This window comes from Epinephelus moara, chromosome 21 (genome assembly GCF_006386435.1).
Source record: "Epinephelus moara isolate mb chromosome 21, YSFRI_EMoa_1.0, whole genome shotgun sequence".
NCBI classification, from domain to species: Eukaryota; Metazoa; Chordata; class Actinopteri; order Perciformes; family Serranidae; genus Epinephelus; species Epinephelus moara.
Window position 1 is genome coordinate 8,451,939 of NC_065526.1, and position 18,918 is coordinate 8,470,856.

At 42.1% G+C, this 18,918-nt stretch overlaps 1 protein-coding gene across 2 annotated transcripts; it reads right to left on the reverse strand.

Annotated features, from left to right (window-relative positions):
* Positions 1–10,534: 10,534 nt before the first annotated feature.
* tmem275a (transmembrane protein 275a) lies at positions 10,535–17,245 on the reverse strand. 2 transcript variants are annotated; one of them, XM_050033741.1, is made up of 2 exons: positions 16,654–17,245; positions 10,535–14,601 (listed from the first exon to the last, which is right to left on the reverse strand). In XM_050033741.1, the coding sequence occupies exon 2, from the start codon at positions 14,483–14,485 to the stop codon at positions 13,865–13,867; it is 621 nt and encodes a 206-aa protein (XP_049889698.1). In that variant the 5' UTR covers positions 14,486–14,601; positions 16,654–17,245; the 3' UTR covers positions 10,535–13,864. The 2 variants fall into 2 exon arrangements, with proteins under 2 accessions (XP_049889698.1, XP_049889699.1); XM_050033742.1 differs by lacking the exon at positions 16,654–17,245 and adding an exon at positions 14,688–14,780.
* Positions 17,246–18,918: the final 1,673 nt, after the last annotated feature.

The following is an 18,918-nucleotide window of genomic DNA, read 5'->3' on the forward strand; positions in this document are numbered from 1 at the left end:
TTCTTTGAAAAATGGGGGCCTCTGCTGGAATCTGCTGGTACCACATGTTGTTTACAAGCGCTTTCGCACTCTCGGACATCCCAGTACAGTATTTATTTGTCTTATTTTGTTCTGTCACCATAGCATGCAGCTGTCTCTTCAAACATTATCCATAAAAACATAGCACTGTAAACAATCCTGACCCCACACCATGGATGTACCATTAACAAATCCTTGGAAATCAGTAATGCTATTTTTATTTGTCCAGTGGTCACATTTAAATATTGGCACACCACCGCCGGTCTATTTTCAGTCCGACTATCGATTTGCTTGGTTAAACAGTGAGCTGCATGCAGAGGGATAACATGCCAAGGCCGTAGCCATGGAGTCAACACTGAAGGGGTACCACAATCTGTCGAGGCAGGGGGGGAATCAAAATTTGAAAACTCATTTCCTTTTAAATTATATGATCATGAGCAAGTGCAACTTTATAGTATACTACATGAATATCTGATAAATGAAAGCTACCACTGTTTACAGAAATTACACGTGAAGTGCAGCATAAATGATTGACACTTACCTCACAGTTCACATGGGCTATGGGACAAAGATTTAAAATTCAAAGTAAAGCACACCAAGAATTATAATGAGGTGTTGATCACTGGCAATAGACTTGATTGTAGAAATTAAGTGTCGCACACTCTGGCTCCATATGCATTTCTTTTATTTTGATGACGTTGTTTGTTGATCTTGAAGACAGCCTACGTGACAAAGATAACATAATAAAGACATTAACGTTAGTTGAATACGCTCATGAGCACCGTTCAGTGGTCGCTGGGTGAATTATGTGGCTAATTAACTGCAGGCAACCTAATTATGATAGCTAACATTAGTGATGGTGGATTGATTGGCACTCGGAAATCGACCCGTTTTCACAGAAAATGATTATGCAATTAAAGATACTCATTTATTCATTCATTCTCTGTAACCACTTGTCCTATTGGGGGTCGCAGGGAGGGTGGAGCCTATCCCAGCTGACATTGTTTGAGAGGCTGGGTTCACCCTGGACAGGTCACCAGACTATCACAGGGCTGACACGTAGAGACAGACAACCATTCACACTCACGTTCACACCTACGGGCAATTTAGAGTCACCAATTAACCTGCATGTCTTTGGACTGTGGGAGGAAGCCAGAGTACCTGGAGAAAACCCACGCTGACACAGGGAGAACATGCAAACTCTGCACAGAAATGCTCCCCCACTTGGGGTTTGAAACCGCCCCCCTGGTTTCAAACCAGGAACCCTCTTGCTGTGAGGCAACAATGCTAACCACTGCTGCACCGTGCCGCCATTAAAGATACCATTTAGCAAGACACCGAAGTGAAGTGCTATTACTGGTATGGTGTCACAATAATAAGTTACCCATCAACAGCTGATAGAAACATTAACGGAGCCAAACTGTGTGCAGAGCTAGCGAGGGGAATGTGCTCAGAATGTACGAGCTGTTTGGTGGCTAAGGCGCAGAGTTCATTCTAGCTTGCTAGTGTTCTGACTGGAATTTAGCAAAACATTGCGAGAAGATTTATAAAATTATCATTTTCATAACACTTTACAAAAACTGTCACAGTTGACAGTGATATAGCCTAAGTAACACTAATATTACACGCTACACTTTTTATGACATTTAAAAATAATGAAGAAGAGAGACAGTAAAGTGTTTGACTTTTCTTGTACCACAGCAGACGAGCAACAGCTTCTGCTGAGTTACGGCAACACAGCTTGGACAAACTCATAATGCAGTCCCTTTAGGATGTTGTAATGGCAACAATTAAGGTCAAGCTGTTTCAGTGTCTGTGTGAGATTGTTGGGGCTGTAAAACAGCCTGGTAAATGGACTGCATTTGTATATTTTCTAGTCTTCCAACCACTCAAAGGGCTTTTACACAACGCCACATTTACCCATTCATGTAGAGACTACTGTACATGGTGCCACCTGCTACTCAGTAACCACTCACACGCTCTCACAGACCGATAAAACAGCCATCAGGAGCAATTTGGGGTTCAGTGTCTTGCCCAAGGATGCTTCGACATGCGGACTGGAGTAGCCGGGGATCAAGCCGCCAATCTTCCGATTGGTGGACGACCCGCTCTACCTTTGAGCCACAGCTGCCCGGTGTTGGATGTTAGCCACTGCTGTGGGGAACTGCCCATTGGTCCGACATCCCATTGTTCCGACCATATTAAACCCATTGTTCTGAAGTCTGTTCCGAAATCATCATGATGCCCTGTGGTTAAGGTCTGGTTAGGTTTAGGCACAAAAACCACTTGGTTAGGGTTAGGAAAAGATCATGGCGTGGGTTAAAATGAAAAACAAAGTGGCAAACACATAAGCTGTGAGCCTGCTCCGCCTCAAGCCTTTCCCAGCTGACCCAGAGCCGGTCGCGGCACACCATCAAGGTAGAAATATGCCTGCCGGGAGCCGTTCAGCACTGCGGACCGTCGGACTAATGGGATGTCGGACCAATGACATGGACCCCTGCTGTGTTAGCTTGTGCTACCTGGGTAGAGAGAGCAGGAGGAGAGACGCTCACTGGGACGGTCCTTCAGTGCTGCGTTTAACAGCAGCAACAGCTGATTGTCGGTGGTCAGCTGTCAGCCACCCTCCACAAATAGATTCTAATTCTGCTGTAACCACTGAATGTTCATAATTACAGGCTCTGAATCCATGAGTGCATCACAGCTTTTGCAGTTTTTTCTTTCAGGCCACACTATCCCAAAAACATCCTATGAAATCCTGGAAGGACTGATAATACTAGAAGTGGTGGTGATAATAATGGCTAATGATGCTAATGCTAATGATTATTTCAGATGGCTGTGTATGCATAGTTGCCTGTCTTAGCATAGCAATTTATATATATATATGTATATGAATATATTATAATTGATCCTTTGTAGCATTTACAGAACAGGTTAAACAGGTCAAAGACAACCAATCACGGTAAAGACAAACAGGCCTAACTGTCCACACAGTGTGCACGCTAGCTGAGCAATACTGCTGCAACTGAAAGCTGATTAGCTTTGCAGGATGTAAGAAAGCGTGATTGATTTGGGCGCCCCTGCATTAATGCTACTCACATCAAGCTACGTCCTGGTGGTCACACTGTTTACATGCAACGTTTTTCTTGTGCTTTTATATTTTCCCAGAACTGCACTGGGATCCTCTCTGTGCGCTACTGTGTATGTTTCCTTCTCACAGGGCCCACATATAGGCGTGTGAAAGGCGAGGTTATGCAACAGCCCGGCCACTTGAACAAACTGCCATTTACTGAGGGTGAATGGAGGGAGTTAAGAATGGTGAGGGACCCATTGTCAGCGGTCATTGGTATGCGGGGCACTGCAGCATTACTATTAGGACCCTCGTTGGTTTCAATCAAAATCTGCTGTATCTTTACCCCCTGATCTGTGGGGAGCCTTCTTCTCCATGTCGCCCTCAAACTGTTTCCGTCATAGAGACCAACTGGAAGAGCCCAGAAGTCACGAGGCCGCCCATGCATGGCACATGGAGGACCAAACACCCCAATCAACACTAAAGAATTTTGTCAAATCGTGTGTTCAAAGGTACTCAGAGACCAATCTTGAGTAAACACTTGCAGGGTTGCAGACGGAGCCTTAAATATGTTGTACTCACCAGTGCAATGAAGCAATTAAGGTGGACACTTAGCCTGCAACAGCAAAATCATTAAATAAGGTCAGTGCTTTTATTCTGAGAAAACAATCTGCAACCTTTTTGTCGACTTGATGAAACAGAGTTTGCATAAGACTTTAACGCCTATTGTCATCTGAACCGACAGTGCGTGTAGATAACTGATGGTCGCGCTCATTTTGGTCTAAACACAAGGATTCACCCCAGTTCAGTAAACCTCCTCGCCTCCTCCCTCCCAGTCTGTCTTTGGAAGCGGAGTGAACTGGGTTACGGTTATATAACCAGTGTCTGCTCCCATAGATCCTCAGCAGCTCGTCTTCCCCTAATCTTTTCAGCTTGATTACACCCTCCATCCCCCTCCTCTGCCGACTCATTCAACTGAGAGTGTTCTCACACACAAGCACATACACACATGAACAGTGCGTCGGGATCCGCCACACTCCGGTTTAGAGAGGATGGGATTCGTGTGATTGCAGGTGTGTGTGTGTGTGCGTTGCAGCAGCAGTGTTTTGTGCATCATCTCGTCATGATAAACAAAAAGACAGGAGGTTAGCTGTGTATGTTTGCCTCTAATCTCCGGACCTTTCCAGTTATTTATCTTAGCTTCCCTAACATCGGTGTCAGTCATCACTGCAGCTTGATATCTGTGTGAACAACAGTGATGTTACAATCTGCTCAAAGATATCAACAAAGAGAGACTGTACACTGATAGTATTTGACATACCAGCCGCCTGTCTGTTTTTTCTAACACTGTGCTGCTGAGAAAAACCTGCTGATACTGGAGATGTTCCTGCAATTCATCAATATGGAAGCACCACGCAAATAGAGTGTGATGACAGAGACAAACAATAGTAGTGTCAACATTTACTACTTGTTTACAGCACGTCTGTGCCCCCTTAAATGTTTTTCTCTGATAGAAATCAAACAGTGTGCTGTTTCTATGGTAAAGCAAACAGTTTGCAGTCACAGAGTACGTCTGATAGCTGCTGTGATAAAAGAGAAATCCAGGTCAGAGGCTTAGACAATGTGTCTGTTGCAATTTCATTACCCATAATTTGGCATGAAACAGTTGCGTGAACAGAACAAGCTATCAGAGAGCTAGAATTTTATTCTAAGCAATAAGGAAGTTTATTGTGCTGTGTACTCTTGCACCACATGGCCACTGCTAAAAGGGATGGACAGGCCATGGTAAAGTGCTGTTTTGACAGTTTCCTCAGTGTATGGACAGTACTGTCAGTGGTACAGCGTCCTATAGGCAACATTTAAAAAATCTAGCATAAAATTGTTCGAATATCGGTGATGGTCGGTGTGCAGTAGGGTCATCATCTCTAGTCCTGGGAGTGCAGTTCACCTTATGCCTCATTTCTACAGCTCTGTGCTTATATGGCTCCCAGGAACAAAACAAAAATCCCCTGTGACCCAAAAAACATTTTCCCCAAAGGCTGCCATTGTAAAAAACGTCTGTAAACTGCTGACATGACACCTCAAACTGCAAACAAGTTCAGTTATGACTCCTTCTACTATCAGTGTTCGATCCATAGTGGTTATTTATTTGTAAAACTTTCCTCAAGCCGAGAAAAGCAATTTAAAAATCTGCCACATCGTCACAACTGAAAGATTATGAAACGAGCAGGAACTCGCAGGCGGGGCCAGCAGGAGAAACACTACTGTGCATATTCTGTGGGCTGCATAACGTGAAGGTAAACCCAGAAGCAAGGCCAGCAGTTCCATTGGAATAAATAGGCACCATCTTGATATCTGGTATACATATAATAAATCTATGGAACCTACGAAAAGATTTATAGACAGACCATATGTGCCACAGGACTTTAGCTAGCTAAACATGTCATCAAACTTTACCTTGAAAAAATGCATAGAGCTGTATTTATTTCACCCAACTGTTAAACTAATTTGTTTCTTGCTAACATTGGTAGCATGCTAGCTGTATAAGAAACAGAGTGCATGGATTATCCGGCTTTTAACAAAATATTTCACAGAACTTCCAATTCCAATGTTCAGTTCCAACCCATGGGCCCTTGCTGCATGTCCTTTCCACTCTCCTTCCCCTTTCATGCTAAATTTGTCCTATCAAAGGCAAAAATATCCAAAAATATCTTTAGAAAAAACACTTGATGAACATTTCTCCCATTTCTGCGGTGAGGTGTCCATCAAGCCGTAAAGAGATGCATTTCCTTGCATTGAACACTAGGGGCGTACTCCATTTACTATACAGAAATATGGACACAAAACAAAATGGTGTGGTAACAAGGCGTTAATGCGTTCATCAGTGACTCAGTACCACAGTCAGAACATGCTGGAGCACTGATGGGACTAAATTTGCACATATTGCATTATTTTATTGTTTGTTAATTATTATCATTGTTTGTCTGTGTCAGTGTTTGTGAGCTTGCCTTGGGTGCTGAGTGTGCTAGGTCCAGCACTGGGTACTTTTTGTGGAAATCTCAGCTTTTTCCACCTAAACTGCTCATAAAATGGATTTTAAAAGAGGTCCAAAGACACAATGGAGACATGGAGGTTCAAAGGGCAAAGGGGCGACTTTGATTTGGGCCCTTTTTTTTTGTCACAAGTAAGCTTAACTGCAGCAGTACAGCATGACCCCGCTCTCTGACCTTTGCTCACCGAGAGCACAAACATGTGAATACTCTCCTCAGGCTGCAGCTCACCTACAGACCTGTGCACCTCGGGAGAGGCAATAAATCTTGCAACCTCCACCTGGCTAAACATTTAATATGTTTTATGAGCCTCTTTGGTGAAGGCCAAGAGGCAGGAGATGCAGGAAGTGGGCATGTTTCACGCTCTTAACGCAACATAAAGCTGGAAGCAGTTGAAAGGTGGGGAGGGAGGGGGTCTGAGTGGAGTAGTGGTTCAGTAGTTTTCATGTGTAAATGTTCTGGTGCAGCTCTAATCACAGAAAATCACATTATATGCTGCAGATGTATGACAGGCTGTGTTTTGGCTCTAACTGCGACCAGGGACAGAGTCTTACCTCGTTGTTACTGTATGTAAAAATGCATCAGGCATCATTAGGAGCAGAGCGGAGAAATGGGTCAGGCACAGTCTTGTTTTATACGTATTATAAAACCAAAGTAAACTGTGCTTCTATATCATCAAAACGTTAATGTCTCTAAATCTCTATAGTCTTTAATCGTCTGTACTGTCAGTGGATGTAAAGCTCACACTGCACACTCGTCACACTGTTAAACTTTCATCAAACACTCAACTGTGAAATTGAAATTTCGGAGCCTCTCTGACAGAAAAAGACCCTGAGTCCGTTTTGTGATTCTGTGGGCTGCCTCAGAAACTAGGCCACCCCAGATCTGTGCCGTCATCATCTTCATGAGCACAAGGGGAGCTTTATCAGCATCATGGACACTCAAAACTCTCATTACATGGGTGTCATTAATGCTGTCAGCTGAGACTGCCAAAAACAGGCAACTCTTATGTTATCACACAGCAATAAGAGATACTCTATATGTAGACTATCGACACTTCAGGCTGGTTAACGTTGCAAACTTCAATGCTGCACAATGCTTTGTGAAAACATCAATCGCTATCTATCTATCATTTTGCAGACCAGTAATCAATACGCAGTTTACAGTGTCACCAAATTCACTTAAATATAATTTATGACACATTTGTTCTCTTGACAGCCTCGACAGTTGGCCCCAGAGGTTTATTATGATCTACTGACATCTATTGTCTTGATGTAAAATGACACTTTATATAATGTCACTGACACCCATACATGTGGCTCTGCCACCCTCCAGTGTTCAAACCTTTAAACGCACACACACACTTGTAGAGGGGCCAGATGGAGCTCATATCAAGTTCTTTACTCAAGGGCATCTTGATGTGATGTGATAAGGGACGGGGAACATTTCTTGTTTGCCTCTTCTCCTCACTGGTACCAGAAAAAGAGACTGTATGTCATCTGTACTGGGCTCTCTTCACCAGTGAGGGACAGAATTGATTTTAAAATTCTTTCATTTGTTTTTAGAGCACAGCACGGACAGGCACTTGGTTATATTTCTGAACTGCTCATATCGTATTCCATCTCCTGAACCCTCAGATCTGGGGACCAATCACTACTCTCCATTACCTGCACCCAGTCAGGAACAAAAAGTAATCAAGCATTTTTAGTTGTTGGCCTCAAACTATGGACTAATCTCCCACTAACAATTAAACCCCCTTTCCACTGATGCATTTTAGACCCATCTCTTTTCATTAACCTCTTAATTATTATCATGACTACAGGCCTTATATTATCTTGCCTGTATTCTGGTTTTGCTTAGTCTATTATTTATGACTGTTTTTTTATTTATCATGCCTCTGTTTCATTCAGTCTCTTTGTAAAGCACTTTCGCCAATTTGTTTTTAAATATGCTCTGATTTGACTTCTTCAGAACAAATTTTTAACCAGCCAGGGTCACCGAATAGCTCACCTTGTAGAGCAGGTGCCCCGTGTTCCTGTTTGCACTGTCCCTCTGCTGCTGTGGGACGAATAGAGGATTATCTTATCTTATGTACAAAGGCTGAGTCCTTGCCACAGCAGCTGCAGGTTTGATTCCATCCTGCAGCCCTTGGCTGCGTATCATCCACTCTCTCTCCCCGTTTAACTCTTAACACTGTCCTCTCAAATAAAGGCTACAAAGGCCCAAAAAAGAGGCAAAAACAACAAATTGATCAGTTGATTGACAAGAAATTTATCTGCAGTGTTTTTGTTTGTTTGTTTTAATATGATTTTTTAGGGCTTAATTGTCTTTATTACAGAGCGGCTGGAGAGTGACAGGAAAGGGAGGAGAAAGAGAGGGCACGACACACAGCAAGAAGCTGCAAGTTGGATTTGAACCTGTGCTGCTGCAAAGGACTCGACCTACATGGGATCTACACTCTGCCAGGTGGACTAGAGGTCACACCTAATGATTTTGTTATTATTAAAGGGGAACACCGCCTAAATTAAGAATTCCAATATGATATTCCCATGGTCTAGGAAAGTTTAATCAATATTTGTTAACATGAGCTGCTTTCTGTCAAAGCCAGACCCCCAGAGGTTAGCTCAAACTTGTGATGTCATAAGGTGTAAAGTCTGGAGCTGCTCCATAGACAATGAATGGGAGACTACTTTTGTGGACTCACATGATGTTTGTTTTCTTTTTTATACTCGAATTAGCTGTGTTTTATTTTAGTCTTCTCAGTTATGAAACAGAAAATGTCCCCATATACTCAGAACATTCTCCTGGGTGCTCTCAGTGTCATCTAGAACATCTTTCCCAGTTCAGTGTCTATGAAGCAGCTCCACACTTTATATTTGACGACATCACACATTTGAGTTTTTGCACATTAGTTGTTGGATTTGTGAGAGAGCTGGTCGTGTTTACTTATGTTTCAGACTGTCTTGAAGGACAGGAATAATGTGTGAAAATTTTTAAAATGGGCAGAGTTCCCCTTTAAAAGATTTTAGGAAGCATTTTATACCTTGATTTGACAGTGATAGTATAGAGAGACACAACATGTTGGAAAGAGAGGAGGGGAGTGGCATGCAGGAAACAGTCCAGCCAGCTGGGACTCACTGCTCAGGGCTCATCAGCAGTATTTTTAGTAAACAGTTAACCAAAAGAATTAGTCGAGCAACAAAGCAAGAAGGTTTTTACATGAGAAGATTTGCAGATTTTTTTCTTTCATATGGCTGTAAGTTGATTATCTTTGCAGGGTGTCTGCAGGTCCTTAAAAAGTGATAAATTATAAATATCAGACCTTAAACATCAATAAATAGTCTTACAAACATTTTATGTCATTTTAATTTAACCATCTTTTAATTTCTTTTTGTCAAAATGCATCAAGCTCTTCTATGTGAAAGTCCAAATTTCTGATGTCATAGATCTTTAAACCTACCACTGAACTTCATACTGTCTTTTTATTTTATTTGTGCACTTACCTGTTGGCAAAATGTGGCTTATCCTCACTCATTTTAATAACCATATTCCTACTGCTGCATGGAATCACATATATACACCTGCCTTTATACTTACCTGCAATGACTGAATAAGAAATAAGATGATATGTCTAAAAATCTGTCTTAAATTAGGTTTGAAATGATCTTAAAAACATCTTAAAGACATTAAATTTAAGTGTCTGATACATGTAGACACCCAGGATTGTTGTTTGACCGAGTTAAATGAACCTATTATTCAAGAGAATAATCAACAGAGTACTCAATAATAAAAAATAATCCTTAGTTGCATGTCTAGATGTGACACTGAGGTGCTTGAGTTGAACAGGAGGCTGGTTTGGCATGGACGGATAAACTGAGGCATAAAGTCACCAGCTGTTTTGCACCTTCTTTCTGACACATCTGGGGAATCATTTCTGCTTTATGTCTTGTTGTTTTGCTACAAACTGCTGTTAAAGAATCTTTATAGACACTCTTGGAATAAACAACATGGCTCCCACCCTTTCTTCAACATCAAATTCAAGGGCTTCTCAAGGTGTATCCAGCCCTAGTTTCCTCAAATTCAAGGACCCAACACACTGTTACAACACTGAGAATTTCTATGATGAGAAATGGCAGTAAAAAGAGAGATGCTTGAATGTGTGATGGCAGACAACATCAAAAAATATATAAATTCAAGCACTTTCAAGGTCTTGATTTTCTCCTAAAATTCAGAAACTTTTTAAGGATTTTTTGGACTTGTGGGAATCATGAAATTATGCTTGTAAAGATAATAAAACGGGTGTTATCCTGCAAGATTACATTGAATGTGTCAGAAATTTAAACATATAGCAAATCCAGTTGTACATTTTTATTCACTTCACTTCATGATGTCACAAAACGCAGCATCATGCCACACATACATACTGAGCGACCTCATGTTCTACTGAAAGAGCCTTTTTATTTATATCTTCTGAAGGATTCACATTTGGATGGTTACTTCTTTTTTTAAATAAACAAATTATGATCTTCACAAAAATATTCTATCCTTTACATTTTCCAGACTTCTGCAGAGGTGCTACACAAATTAAAACACACAGATAACACCACGAGTTCACAACAGGGTGTTTGCATTTCCATGACTCAGTTCTCTTAACATGCAAAAAAATAAGCTCAGCACGAGAGGGAGCGAGCTTTGACAGAGAAACTGGTCCTTCTGAGGAGCTGTGTCACAAATAATGAAGGTTAACACCGTATAAAGGAACGCTCTGGTCACTGCACTGTGTATCTGTATGCAGGTGTTCACTCTCCTGCTTCTCCAGATCGTTTCTGCTGAGATGGAATACTGAAGCCGTTTGCATGCATTTATTATACCCACAGAAATAAAAACAGACACTAGTTGAGGCTTTCCTAACAATATGGAATAGAAATCCAGAGCCGAACAAAGGCTTTCTGAGGAAAAATGCTATTGTGCCCTTTTGTTATAGCCCTCATTAGTTTGATCCTGATATCTCAGTCTAAGGCAACTTTCCTTTCAAAGGAAATCAGGGTTTAAATGTCTCTTTTGACCAGTCGAGTTCATAGCTGACAAGACGACATCACAGTGATGGGGAACAGATACTTTTTTTTATGCAATCTGAAAATCTTAACTCTGTCAGACTTCTTGGCTTGCCGATATTGTATATACAAGGTCCAGAGAAGGTTAAAGGTTCAGTGTGTAGGATTTAGTGGCATCTAGCTGTGAGGTTGCACATTGCAACCAAATGAAACTTCTCCCCTGTGCGAAGCATGTAGAACATTCATCATCAACTGACGGCGCACTGGCCACATACGGCCTGCCAAAGCTTCCCAACTGGCCTTACTATTTTGAGGCAACCCCAAAAACAATTGGGATAGCAGCGTTCAGAGTAAGTTGTTAATAACCTAACTTACAGACTTACAGAAACATTCAAATAGTCAACCTCTCTCTCTGTAAACTCACATGCACGCACTGCGATGCTCAGTCCAAGTCAACTTTGTGGACTGGATGAATTCAAAGGTCTAGATCTCTCCAAATATGTTCATGCAAGAATGGGGACAAACTCATATCTCTTTTCTTATCTGGTTTTTTGAGTAATACCTGGTGTGGGACTATGGTGGTCGACACTAAAACGCAAATGGCCCTATCTGGAGCCAGTGTTTGATTTGTCCATTCCAGACTACTGTGAGGTCCAGACACACCAAACCTACATTACAGAACTAGTAGCGACGAAGGCCCGCCGTTGCATTGACTCATGTGTCTCTGCCACCAAATGACAAGTAAACACACCACAATGACTACAGAGACGGCGAACTAGCATGTATGTTCTGTGTCTGTGTGAGAGGAAATAACTATATTTGTCATGCGCCAGCAAACAATAACTCAAACAATTACAAACTGTTTCTGTTAAAGAGCTCAATGACTAAAAAAATAATCTTACCTCATATAACAAGTTTGTTTGGATCTCACTCCCTTTGGACTTTAGCTGTTTGTTTGCTTTCCTTACTTGTGTCTTTTCTTGTGCGCTGAGCTGAACTGCCAATTGAGCCTGGTCCTACTCTGAAGTCATCGAAATCCAATTTGTGTACCGACATAGTGCGTTTATTTTGAAAGAGACTGTATGTAAACGTTAAATTTCCTGTGAAAACAGAAGTGTTTTTTGAAAGAAGACAATGCATGTACCAGGCAGAACTTGACACGGTGTACCAGATCAACAACCAACACACCCAGGGTACCTTGCACGTCCTATGTGGACATGGAAAGTCCATGACCAAACGTCAATATGTAACGAGTGAGAATGTTTTGGCCAATCACAGTGATTTTACTCACCGCCGGGCTCCACCATCTCAAATTCAACATGCTGAGTCAACCGAACAAAAGCTGAAAAGGGCCGACAAGTGCCAACAGTGCAGGACACACAGAACTACGGTGACAGATGCTCACAGATGGCTCAGCATTGACCTATAGCTAACCGTCGGCTTGGTGTGTCGACAAACTCCTTGGGAGAGGACCTGCTCTATAAAGATTTGAATGGCTCATTCTAAGGTAACAAAACCACAAGGATTCTTAGGTTCAGGTGATTATAAACTAATGAAAACATAGCTATGGATATTACATTCAATTTCTGCCAATATATCCCCCTAAATCCGACACACTGGACCTTTAACTTCTGCTGAATATGAAGTGAAAGTCTGTCATATCAGACATTGAGAACAAGAATTCCATACTGTGAAATTCACGTTCACGTTTGTAAAACATTCCTGCGTGGAGTTTCCACTGTTAATTCAAATTCCTGACGACAAAAATCGTCATGACGACACATTGTTATGCCTTACAGTGAGGTAAGTCCCTATTCCACCTGGATCATGACCTAAACTGCATTACACTGTATATAAATTACTGAAAATATCAACATGAGCGTGACCTTAAAACTGTGATTTGAGTTGCGACTACCATCAATGAAAATGAAATCAGAAAACAACGTGGTGAGAAACATAATATTCACAGCACTGATGCTGGTGTGACCCAACATCGTACACATGTTCGGCTCTATATGCACCGTTGTTCATTAGAAATGTATTGGCTGTAGACAAGTAGTGTGTGACCACTTACTTGTGAAAAGAACTGTAAATACAGAGAATTTAATCTCAGGTGATAGGATATTGCTTTGGGACCCCTTTGACCTATAATATCTGACGCCCCCAAAACAAGTTCAGCACTGAGAATGGCAGACAAAATGCCAAATGTCTCTACGAACGTACCTGCACGGTTCACCGTTGACCTTTCACATCTCATCTTTAAGTTTTCAGAACAAATCAACAATCATATTTTTTCATTCCAGCCCTCTGAAATCACTGCCGACAGCTGAGGTTAGCAGTGTAAGAGAAATGTTTATGGTTTCAGACACTTTGATTTTTACACTAAAACTGTTCATAATGCCCCACGTTAAAAACATAGACCTGTAGGAAAAAACAGCACAAGAGAGGTAGGAATTTGAATTCCAAAACCTTTGATCCACAAACACTTGGATGTTTCATTAACTTTGCATGCTAATTACCAGTTGGCTGCACAGCAAGAAAATCAAAAGCATACTGTTCACAACCAGAAGTATGGCACTACGTTAAATAGAGGACACAATCACACTCAGCAAGCCCTCGACCCAGAAGGATATTTACACTGGCAGCACTCCGGCCTTGGAAGAGTTTTTGCTCTGCTAGGCGACCACTTCCTCACGTGGTAGGTTGAGCCTCACCTCCCCTCCTGCTGCTGTGGAGGCTGAGTAGACTGCGGTGGCGGAAACAGAAGAAGGGCCGTTGGTCTCCATGGTGAAGAGCTTGCAGGACCCTGGCAGGGCTGCGTCGGGAGCCTCCTTTTCTGGGCTGGACGCCCGGGACGATCCCGGGGAGGATGTGGGGCTGAGCTGCACAGCTGTGGTATCCTGCAGTGTGTGCTCACTGGTCTCTATTTCAAATGCTGCCCCACCAGCCAGCCCGCCATGTCCCATCAGCCCGGCACCCCTGCCGCCCACCTTAGACCTCCGCGAGCTGTGGGGAGGAGGGAGGCGGCTGCACACGCAACAGGCCCCGAAAAAGGAGAAGGCCACCAGCAGTAGGATAGGTCCAATGATGATCGGGGGATTGGCAGAAGGCACCAGTGTGGTGAAAGCGAACGCTCCCACCAGGGTGATGTTGAGTCCAGCCAGCATGATGCATAGGCCGCAGGCACAGCAGAGTGCCGGAGAGGGCAGGCCATGAGGGCGAGACTTCCTCCTCGTCTTATTCTGGGGCTCCTTCTTGGGTACAGGGGTGCCGGTGTTTCTATCAGTGATGACCATGTCTTCGCCTCCAGGCTCTGTGTCTTCTACTGTGTTATCAAATCTCCCCGTGTCTCAGTCCGAACTCTTCCCCATGGCGAGGTTTAAATAAAGTCACAGCCAGGAAACATCTTTGTCTGTAAATGACAATACATGACAGCTGTGAGAGTTTTTAGATACACACAGTAAAAGAAACTCTGCCTCTGATAAGTGCACTGATTACCCTGCTCTTGTTCTGTGCAGTGTCACTGGACAGGCATCTAATGATCACTGTGGACACAGTGAAGTGTCCTCAAACAATGAGCTCTGGACATGCATCACTGCCCTGCTACTCCTGTAAATTACACATATCATGATAAATACCTGATAACCTAAAAGTAGAACACACTGGGCAGCGTGTAGGTGAGTTGGCTCTCACAGTATACTTGTATAGACTATACTGGTGACCAAGGGCGTAGGTTTTGTTTCAGTACTGGGGGGGCACATATGAAACAGGCAGCCCAGTCTCACTTCCAACTCCTCAAATACCATTGCAGTTTCTGACACTGTGGGCAACTACCGTATAAAAAGAGCGAGAAAGTCGGCATCAGTCAACCCAGTCTCCCTCTGAAGTCGTCAAAATCAAGCGCTTGGGCAGTGACTTGCAGCGTCAGACACTGACGAGAAAAGCCGTCCTTTCATGTCGTCATGTTACGCAGCCAATCGCCGTTGGGGGAGCGGTGTTCACGTCCCGTAAGATTCTAAAGCCAAACCCTGTTCTTTTTTCCTGAACCTAACCACGTGCTTTTGTGGCCTAAACCCAACCACGTGCGTTAGTTGTTGGAGGAAAAAAAAACATAAAGTCGTGTTGTTTTACCGTCGTAGTGCATTTATTTTGAAAGAGATTGTATGTAAACGTTAAATTTCCTGTGAAAACGGAAGTGTATTTTGAAAGAAGACAATGCATGTAACAGGCAGAACTTGACACGGCCTCCCAGAACGTCAACAGCCAACACAACCAGGGTACGTGGAAGGTCCATGACCGAACGTCCATATGTGACGAGGTCGGAGTGAGAATGTGTTGGGATGGGTGCGAAGGGAGGTGGATGGGTCAAACAAACCCTGGACTTTTACCCAGGAGCCCACTGTTTGTTTCCAGTATGAAACCAGAAGTCAGCCAAGTTGCTTTTGTAACAACGTATTGTGCTAGTACATGTAGCATGCTACACTAATGATATATGTCACGTGACGTTTCATTATGTTGGTAACAACCTTACGCATTTTGAGCCAAACCATGTGCTTCTATTGCCTAAATCAAGGAAAACAAACCTAAAAAATGTGTGTTATACTAACGTTGTAAGTGTATTTTGAAAAAGACTGTATGCATATAACAAGCGTACAGACACGCTGATCCTGAACGTCCAAAACTGAGAATGTGTTTTGAGGGGAGTTTTGATCGTCAAACCCTTAATTTTCTGCATTCTGGTTAATTTTCATTCACCGATTTGTGTCCTTTCTGAGTTCATTTATGGTGGAAATATCTGTCATTTGGTCAAAAGCCCTCTGCTACTTTCATGTTTAACTGTGGAGGACAAATGAACATGTTAAAATATTAATCCCCCCCAGTCTACGCCTATGTTGGTGACACTGGAAGCAGACTAGTGAGAACACTGTACATTGAAATCTTAAAAAAATGAGTACACTATGTTTTACAAAACAGTTGAGAGGTATTGGTGGGATCATTAATGGGAGATTTGATCCACATTGTGGCATTAATCACACAGTATTAATAAAACCCTGTGACTCCTGCGCCACCGTTTTTAAGAAGTCACAAGTGCTGCTTAATAATTCAACATGTGTGCCATGTATTTGATCATGTTGTATGAAGCACAATGTGTGCAACAGCACTGCAGCTGCTTCATTTGTGCCCGCTAGGCCACTGTGTGAATGGCATTCAGTATTTAGTTGCAATCAAATCAGCCCTTTCATTCCAGTGTGCATCCAGTCAAGAGCTCACTGTGCAAATGAAGAGAACGGATGTGGGATATTATGTTTTATAAATATGTCTAACAGAAAATCTGTGACCCTGAATAGCCTGTATTACGAACACGTTTGATTATGAACCAGGCTGAGAACATTTAAATGCATGCTCACTGCACTGATGTGTTGCATTCCTGTGAAAAAACAACCCGTTAAAAAAAATATCTTACCCTTTATGTGGATACACAGAAGGTCCTTCCATTGTTGATCAGTAGATTTTCACCGAGGCTCCAGTCTAATTACCGTCTGTAATTACTGAGAGGTTAAAAGGACGCATAAACACCAAACGGGGGGTTTTCATCCTCTTTTCGTAGCTTCACAGTCCTGAGGGCACAAGTCATGACAGCCATTCAATCAGTGGCCACGGGGACATCAAAAGCAAAGCGATCCGACCTGCTGAGGAAAAAATGATCCGAGCGGTAGAGACGGAAGATCACTTAGGTGAGATGGCATTTCTTCTGAGTTGACACACAGACGCAACACCGCGCGCGGCTCCTGATGTGGACCGAGACGCACGTAGCACCTGACAGGTCATCCTGCAACGGAAATAGAGGGAAACGGCGCGAGGCATCTGTTCGGTGGTCGCTGTGAAGTCGTCATATCATTTCATTATCACACGTGTGTGTGATGTGCCGCGCGGAGCATCTTCTCTCCTCTGTGATGGACCTCTGGATGCGATTCTCCTGCCTCCTCCTCCTCACTGATCCATCCTTTACCAACCTGGGGTGTGTGTGTGTGTGTGTGTGTGTGTGTGTGTGTGTGTGTGTGAGAGGATGATGAAGGTGAAGACTGTTGCACCTTGCCTGCATCTCACCAGCTCACCTTTATTTACTTGTTGCTGATTTTTAAAGAGGAACTTGATAATATACACATATATATTTTTAATTTCACCATTTCCTTTGAAATGTAATTAACAATCAAGTGTCCTCATTATAGTGTTTTAAGTCACACCCTTAAATAACATCATGTACCTTTTTATACAAGGTTCACAGGTTGAAAAAAAGGGTAATAAATCAATTATGAATCATTAATTAGAAAAATCTGTGGGTTGCCAGGTGTTGAAAAATCTCTTTGGCTGTCGAGTCATTAATTAATAAATAAGCCAAAAAGTGTACAGTTATAAAGTATGAAAGACAAAACAGGGATAAATAAATTAATATGGAAATAAATGAATAGATAAATAAATTCAGTATTAAATAAATAAATATGGAAATAAATAAAAAAAAGAATAAATTAATGCATTAAATAAATGCATACATGAATAAATAAATGGAAATATATAAATACAATAAATAAATACAGTATTTAATAGATAAATACAGAAATATATGCAAACATAAATAAAAAATAAATACTGAAATGTATTTTTTTATACTTGTGTCGTTTTTCATCCTCCATATGTCCATAAGTCATTAATAAATGGTCAAAAGTAAATGCTAATAAATAATTAATAAAGGATTCTGGAGGTCAGAGGTCACAGTGAACATTGGAGGGTTTATTCTCATGATTTAAAGAGCTAAAAAAACGAATAAAATATGGATCTCATTACTGGAGGAGGATAAAAAGACCTACCTGGCAACCCAAAAGCTGCTCTAATTAAGGGCTGGTAAATGTTAATAAAGCATCAGTACATGATGAAACAAGCTCTAACTTATAAATCCTTCAGAGAGGTTGCTGTATTAGAAACTGGTACCAATAATACCTTAAAACCTGCAAGTAAAAAACAAAAACTCAAGGTACACTTACTTATTGTTTGTATATTTAAAATGTCAATTTATTTGTTAAGCAGAGAAGGGATGTCCTGCACAACTTCACCTGCTTTCAAGGTGCGCTGAGAAGGGAAAAGTCTAAAGAGGTCAAACTCTCTGTGGATTATCTTGAATAATCGGGTCATGATTTCTAGAAAGACACAGCCGAGTCCAGTAATAATATTTGAGAGAGGGCAGACATCTCTACAGCTGATATCTCCAACACTCTGCACCTCACACCAAAACAATCTAGACTGATATACAGCACTACAGGTAAGAGGAAAAATATGACTTTTTGATTTTGGGGTGAACTGTCCCTTTAACTCATCCTGGGTAATGTGCAATTAAGCATTTGTTATGTGTCCCTCCGTTGTTAATCTTCACACAGACACAGAGGGACTGTGACTTGAGGCCTGACAATCAAACTGCTGGTTGTCATCAAGGCACTGCAGACTCCTCAGGCTCCCGTTGTCGACATTATTCAGCCTCACAGCACGCCACGGTTTTTGTCAGAGCACGGCGTTCTTCCCCACGCCACTTCCCATGCAGCAGCCATTCTGCCTGTGCTGTCCTGAATATCAATGTATTATGTTTCACTGCGGGGGTGCAGTTCACTGTGCGCATGCAACGGATGTAGCTGTTTGTGTGTGTGTGTCTGCCTGTACACATGTATTCCAATTTGTTTCG

Bases quoted from the DNA above. Each gene is read 5' to 3' on its own strand.
- tmem275a (XM_050033741.1), bottom strand. From the start codon at position 14,485: ATGGTCATCACTGATAGAAACACCGGCACCCCTGTACCCAAGAAGGAG.